The sequence below is a fragment of the Acipenser ruthenus genome, chromosome 1 (genome assembly GCF_902713425.1).
Source record: "Acipenser ruthenus chromosome 1, fAciRut3.2 maternal haplotype, whole genome shotgun sequence".
NCBI lineage: Eukaryota > Metazoa > Chordata > Actinopteri > Acipenseriformes > Acipenseridae > Acipenser > Acipenser ruthenus.
Window position 1 is genome coordinate 9,497,270 of NC_081189.1, and position 7,909 is coordinate 9,505,178.

General features: G+C 39.8%; 1 protein-coding gene across 1 annotated transcript in view; it reads left to right on the forward strand.

Moving 5' to 3' along the window:
- LOC117973387 (cardiomyopathy-associated protein 5-like) overlaps positions 1–7,550 on the forward strand; it is a 28,421-nt gene extending 20,871 nt beyond the window's left edge. Inside the window, exons 10-13 of the mRNA XM_034925650.2 lie at positions 43–176; positions 1,361–1,475; positions 2,097–2,273; positions 2,362–7,550. Coding sequence (XP_034781541.2) covers positions 43–176; positions 1,361–1,475; positions 2,097–2,273; positions 2,362–2,614 — 679 coding nt within the window. The 3' untranslated portion in view covers positions 2,615–7,550. The remainder of the gene's footprint in view (positions 1–42; positions 177–1,360; positions 1,476–2,096; positions 2,274–2,361) is intronic.
- The last annotated feature ends 359 nt before the right edge of the window (positions 7,551–7,909 follow it).

The following is a 7,909-nucleotide window of genomic DNA, read 5'->3' on the forward strand; positions in this document are numbered from 1 at the left end:
TCATTAAAAGGCATGATTGTGTTTTTATTGTATCTTTTATAGGTCTGTATCTGGAATAAGAAACTGTGAACAGAAGGTGCTTTTACAGCCAAGCGAGAATTACCTTTTCTATATCAAAGCTGTAAACTTTGCTGGAGCGAGTGAGCAAAGCGAGGCAGCGCTAATCTCTACGAAAGGTAAGGATACATCATGATGTTGTGACAGAGAGACTACATGTATTCTTGTACAAATAGTAATACTAGCTATTGCTCCCATGTGCATGTTATTGAGAGGACGGTGCAGATGCATGTGTAGAGGGAGGAGTTAGCCTCTGTGTTATTGAGAGAGGACAGTGCAGATGTGTGTGAAGAGGGAGGAGTTAGCCTCTGTGTTATTGAGAGAGGACAGTGCAGATGTGTGTGTAGAGGGAGGAGTTAGCCTCTGTGTTATTGAGAGAGGACGGTGCAGATGTGTGTGTAGAGGGAGGAGTTAGCCTCTGTGTTATTGAGAGAGGACGGTGCAGATGTGTGTGTAGAGGGAGGAGTTAGCCTCTGTGTTATTGAGAGAGGACAGTGCAGATGCTTGTGTAGAGGGAAGAGTTTGTCTCTGCTTTGTTTGCTCCGGGTCATTTCCAGTGTGGACGAAGGACTGTTTGAATTTGGTTGGTTTGCTGCCAGTAAGCATATGGGACCATGTATTTCTTTCTTCATTGCTTGCTTGCCAGTAGCTTGTGATGAATGCCTTATTTTTGTGACCCATTCTGGACATTATTTACCGTGTTTCAAGCCCCGCTTTGGTGAGAATATGAACATCATCAATGACAGGTCTTGCTGAATGATGTGTTTGAGTGTGGGCGTTCTGATTCACATTTGATTCATTGAATGGTCTTGTTGCATATCTTCTTCCTGACTCGTCTGTTTGTATTGAAGCTCTTCAGGTGTAGTGCATTCTTTATTGTGACGGGAGGGGTGCCTGGAGTCCCTGTGTTCTTCAATTTCCCGTCTCCTTTTTGTTTCCGCTTACTCTTAACAGATTAATATTTCATTATCAATATTTTGTGATGAGGCTCCAGCCGTGGTGGTGATGTGAAATATAACAATGGGTGGAACGTGTGATTGACCAATCAGAGAGCAGCATCTCTGCCTGCTGTTTTATAAAGTACAGTATTATGTAATATACCTCTCTTTTTGAGAGTCAGTTTCAGTCAAAATGGACAAGACTGCTGATCTGACAGAGGGCCAGGAACAGATTCAAATGTGATTATCACCCCTGAACGCATTAAAAGAATCCTGTAGCCCTCCAGAACAATATAAACACCTTGCAGACTTGTCACCTTGAATGAAAGCCACCCAACCCCTGCCACTCTTCACTTAATCAACAGGTACCAGGTTTCACCTGTTAAAAGAAACCGCCAACTCAGCCCTCGTGCTCTCAGAGGACGGCACTGCCATTCACTACCAGGAGCAGACCTTCAAACACAGGGCCAAACTCAATGAGTAAGTTTCCATATGACTTTAGCTATTAAACCATTAGTTGTACTGCTGCATTTCTGTTTGCGGTATCAAAAATAAAACAAATGTGTGTATTATAATCTGGATTTTAGACCATTTTATTCAGCCCCTTAGGCTGTTGGAATTTTGTTGTGTTTGTCCCTTTGGACACCCAAGTAATCACAGTGCGTTCTTAATGTACAGAGAGGATCAGCATGGCTATCAGTTTATTGCAGGGCCCCTATTAATTAAGATTACTGGTAACACTTAAATTCATAATGAATTCCAGCGGAATACCACAGGAATAACCCCTGAATATTTTATGCACTTCCCTGCTGGGCGAGTAAGAGGGTATGAATTAGTGAAGAATAAACAGTGAATTCATAAGGAACGGATGGAGGAGAAAGGGGAACTTTAAACGTTTTAAAATCGCTATGAATTAACAGGGCCGAATTCAAAATGAAGTGCTTCAGAACTCGGAGGAAGTGCAGTAGATATTCAGGTGTTGTTCCTGTGGTATTCAGCCGGAATTCATTCTGAATTTGCGGCTGTTACTTTAATCCCCATATTTCACAGCCCTGCACACAGTCTCTAGTGTGTTTTGTTTCACTGTTGTTTCTGTCCCAGCTCTCTGGGGGTCCTGGGGGAGCTGCTACCCCCTCGTGGGTATCACTATTGGGAAACTGCAGTGGGCGGAAGTGAGGCCTACAGGATCGGAGTGCTGTATCCCTCCACACCGAGAGACAGTCCCCTGGGGCAGAACAGCACCTCCTGGTGCATTCGCTGCAACTCCTCTCCAACAAGGTACTGCTTATTCAGACAGCTTCTGCTGCTTCTGCTTATTCTGCTTTTTCTTCTTCTGCTTAATTTCTCCTCCATCCCTTGATCTCAGTCGCAGGTTCGAGTTCCTCCACAGCAGTACCCAGGCTGACATCCAGGTGGCGGAGCTGCCGCTGCGGATCGGAACTCTGCTGGATTACCTGCACGGGCGGCTGCTGTTCTTCAACACACAGAGTGGGCAGCTGCTGTTCTCCTACCGGCACACATTCACAGAGGCTTGCCACCCCGCCCTGGCAGTGGATAGACCCGGGTCCCTGACTCTGCACACAGGGATCCAAACACCAGACTTTGTGAAGCACAGCTAACCACATCACCCAGGAGGGTGGCCATTAGCTCAGTTTGTGACGCCTCTTGCTTTCTGCCTTAAAATAAGAAATGAAAAAAAGCTCAATGATGGACTGTGTGCATGATTTGCATTATTCTTAATTTTTTTTTTTTTTGTAAAGTTGCAGTTTTTTTTCGTGGTTAATTGCAGCAAATAGTATTTTCTCTGCACTGACTTATCTGTTTCTGATCCTAGTTAAACTTGATATTTTGTTCTGAATTAAACAAAGGTTTACAAGTAAATCTAGTTAGACAGATGCTTAACAATGTTATCCATATCTGCAGCTTCTGATGTTTCATAGATGCATTTCTTCTGAGATTATCGATAATGCCAATCAATAACTGATGAGGAGCATGTCCAGAAGACCTACAACGAGCTGCACATATTGATCCAGAGTTTTGAACATGCATAATAAAGTGGAGGCTTACAGAGGTTTGTACATGCGTACGTCACACTTACATGTGAGGTTTGATCTTTAGAGAGCGGTATTTTTATTTTTTTAATTAGACAGCATGACAGATTACCAGTTGATGTCTATCTGATGCAGTCCATAAAGTGTCAATCAGGAAGTTTTTATCAAAATTCATGCTCATCCTTGATTTAAAAAGGGTTCCTGTTTTAAGTGTTCTAGTAACCAGTGTTGTCTATGCAATTTTTGCTTTTTTATTTCATAAAAATATAGCACACACTATGTTATGATGGCATAAAATTGAATTGGATTCTTTGCATTTGGTCTTAAATTATGTGTGAAACATTATATATACAGTATGCTCTTTGAGCTAAAATATATATATATATATATATATATATATATAATTTTAATTCATCCATGCGTATTTCTGTCTTTAGAACGAAAGTCTCCTCAGATCTTGTAAAATAACTGACTTTTCAATGTACATGCATCATCCTTTGTAGGTCGTGACCCCTCTTTTGAAATGATTACTTGCTGAAATACCTGGTCTCCCCAATTTAGTTTTACATGTAGGATTAATTTAAAAATAGAAAGCAGTTTCACAAACTCTAGTGTATGTATGTATATATCTGATTGGGTGTGTGCGGTGTCAATCATTGGAGAAGTAACTCAAAACCACTTCTGTGGCAGTCAGGTGGTACACAGTGGCAGCCAAAACCAGCTGTACAAATGCAGAAGAATCGCTCGATAAAACTGAAGTCAATATGATATACGGTTTAACCTGTCCTGCATCTTCTGCACACTAGAGGGCGATCTCTGAATAGAAACTGGTTTGTCACAGATTACGGCTGAAATAGTGTTTCACCAGCAGGTGTAAATAAGAGGGTGGGTAGGGGTGTCCCCAAATAATCATTCTGTATCTTACATGGGTGAGAAGTTATTTTATATTTGTTGCTTCAATATTTACGTTTTTTATTGTTAATCATAGATCAACAATTACACTATGTAACACAATTTTTGTTCCTGGGTAGTAAGTGTTATTTCCTAATTGCTTATGCCTCAAAAGTATAGAAAATGGCTATTATTCCCCACAAACTTTGCTTTTGTGACCAGGACAGTGATATTTTGAAATTTACCTATTTCCAATGAGAAAACAGGCGAATTTGTGTCTTTTCGTTCATATAAAGTCAGAAAAAAACAACATATGAATCCAAATTAACATGTATTTATACTAAAGTAATACAAAAATGACTACAAAAGATTTAGAAGTGAGTAGTTTTTCGAGATTTACGATTATACTGTAAATCACTTTCACGAATCAGCCCCCAAATGTAGTCTCCCATCATGTTCTCGTTATACTGTCCTTGGTAGCGGCGTTCAAAGTCCAGTATATCCTGGTGGAAGCGCTCGCCTTGCTCCTCCGAGTACGCTCCCATGTTCTCCTTGAATTTATCAAGATGAGCATCAAGGATATGGACTTTGAGGGACATCCTACAGCCCATTGTGCCGTAGTTCTTCACCAGAGTCTCAACCAGCTCCACATTGTTTTCGGCCTTGTGATTGCCCAGGAAACCCCGAACCACTGCGACAAAGCTGTTTATCAGTTTGGGGTTGTTTTACTGGCAATTGTGATTGATGTTGGTTACAGTATTAGCTGTATAATAGATGATATGGTCCAGTGATGCTGCCTTAAAACAGAACTACACAAAAATGCTTCTTGGGTCTTGATTTTATTAATTTTGCCCCTAAATTCGTCCTAATAAGAGCGCTCTATATTAAACCAGGACAGGTAGCACTCCTAGTACAGATACTGTGCTGTTGATGTTCTCAGGATTGTTTAACAAAGAGATTCTTTTTTAAAACCGATTTTAGCAGAAATATTCATGATGTTATCTTTGTTGTTGGTGAAGGATATATTCACTTCTGGTGCTGAATACCAGCATGCAAATGGATCGCACATTTACAGTCATTAGGCTTTCTAGAATATGCTTCTTTGCAGTGTGAATTTAGTTATTGTTCCTATTTTAAGAAGGTATTAGTGTAAGTGTGGAAACATTACTTGTGTATAGGTACCATAGGGGACGCATTGCGGTGTGCTACACACGGGATGCTTGTTACATATGAGGCATGTGGGTTACATGTGTATCATAAGTAGGGATGCACCCAATCCAAGTTTTGGGAATTCGGACGAATACCGAATCCCTCTCAAGATTCGTACGAATACGGAATCCTACAAAAATTGTCAAGAAAACTGAAGGAAACTCTTCAATGAAAAACAGACTGGCAGCTACTAGCAAGGGACACGCACAATCTATTGTTTTGAGCCTTTTAGTTAATAGTATTTTTATTACCGAATGGAAATATATCCCTGATTTCAGTTTGAAACTTACACAATTTACCACTGTCACCCTCCCACCACAACAGAAATATCAAAATACAGGACGGTTTACTTTACCGTTACAAGAAAGGAGAGCTGCATCTTTGCCATAACCCACTATTTTCTTTTATGACGTGTCAACTGATCTGAGAGCTATGAGGAAAAAAATTACCATAAGTGACCTAAATTTCCCTGCGAAATAAAACCCACGTTGATTTAAAAGCACCGTGTGTGTAACACCTATCAAATAGGCTACAAAACAGTTTTAAAATTATTTTAATAAAACACAGCAGTTTCAAATGATTAATCTTGTATTGGCACATTACAATAACGTAAAATGCAATTTACTAAAGCATATTGTTCAACAACATTTTGCACATCTGACAGTTGTAAAGTTACAAAAAAATATATATTTCTGTGCACCGAGTTTTTATTTTCTATCTCAGTATGATCTCTAGAACACGTTTCACAGACAAAGCAACAAAGCACAAAAGTCTACAACAGTTTGCCGTTACTATATATTACAGGTTTACTGCATAACTTTACTCCATGAAAAGTGTGATGTGAATGTGCTGTTGCATACGGGGGTGGGGTATGTTTACATTCAGCAGCTGCGTGATGTGTTTGGTGCATGCACCACCAGTAATTTAGAGAGTTGAGAGCCGCGACAGTGTTTCTCAAACGTGATCTTATTAAATTAATAAATACAACAGTTACGTTCAATACCGGATTTGTGTCTTTTATTTGAAGAAAAACTGCACACATTGGAGGGATGTATTAAAATCGATGTGTGTTTGGGCGGATGTAGGATTCAGATTCGGTTCACCGAATCCTAAGCAATCCGAACCCTGCTCAAAAAGTAGGTATTCGGGCCGAATTCGAAACCTTGATTTATGGTTGAGAAAAAAATAGAGCTAACAAAAGAATTTGAAAAATGTACAGTTTATGCTTAATTAAAATATTGTATATATTAATAAAATGTAAAGTATGATTGATCCTACTTAGTATAATTCTGCTTTTAGTATAGGAGAGGATCTTGGTGTGTGTGGGGTGTCTGTAAGATGAGAGCACTTGGGTATATAACGGTACTTAAACAACATTAACAAGGCGTGGAAAATAGAAGGGTGCATGTAGACTATTAGCATCCTATCAACTATCAAGTAACTACCTTGTACTGTATCTGTTCACTGCAATATGGATTTTCTAGCATGGCTGCACATGTGCAATACTACCAGTCAGCAGTGACAGTGTTGTCATTTATTAGGACTGTTAAGAGCTTACCATCAGATATGGTCTTTGCTTTGTTTCCATTGTCCTTCACACCTGTGTGGTGTCATCAATGTGCAACAGCAGCAATGCATTACTGTGTAACATGATAGCATGCTTTATACCGAGTGAGAAGTGATCAGTCAGTCACCATAGAAAATCCAGGCTAGGGCGGGATGGGTTTCTTTGTAAACTGTAACCATTTAAAAAAAAAATTGAATTGAGCTCCTTGCTGCTGCTGTCGCACATCAGTCTGCTTACAACCTTGAGCAAGGATATTTCACAGGACGTCAAGAGCCATTTTCATACAGACAGCTTTGTTGTCAGCCTATTGTCAATCGCACAGTGAACTGTGGGCTAATTCCTTGTTAAAGTTTTCTGCTGTTTTTAGAATGTATAATAAATTGGTATCTTGGAAGCCTACTATATATATGTGTGTGTGTATGTAATTACTTTACTTAGCCCTCAGTAGACCTAGATGTTTGAGTATAGATACCATTGTTCATTCAGTTGAGAATTCAGTGCACTGACGCTCTGCATTCAGAGTGCAGCCCTGTCAGCACACACATACATGCACAATGCATCTCCACCATAATAAAATGGTATATCTTATTGTAAATGCCAACCATATTTTGGGCTTTGCAACATAATGTACAGTACAGTGATTGCTGTACTGCTTACTGGACAGCTGTGTGTGTGTTTTTTAGACAATATGAATAAGAAGTACTATTACAGATTCACATTGAGCTCTTGAACTGGAGTGCTGAGGTGTCCAGGTCACATTGATGGGGGATTTCATACAGTGAGATGAAAGCTACTGCGCTATACAACTGATGTGTAATAAAATAGGATGGAATTCTTTTTCATTCTCTTGTGTTTTTCTTCATTTGTATGTGTGCTTGTGTATGGAGGGGTTCTTATGATTTAGGTATGGATGCATGTAGCCTCATATTCTCCTTATTATATTATAGATACAAAGATTTGGAAATGCCTGCTATAACAATGTCAGGGTGGTCCTGATTCAACTTGACGGTTCTGCAAGGTATTCAAATTGTTCTGGAGGGATTTGAGATCTTTCACAATGATCTGCACTGCTAAATACATTCAGACACCTTCGCCAGGGAGCGCACATTTATTCTTGCCACTAGATGTCACTGTACAACAAGTCACTTGGGGCCATGACGTTTAGCTATAAAGTAATCAGCACCGCTGTGTGTAAT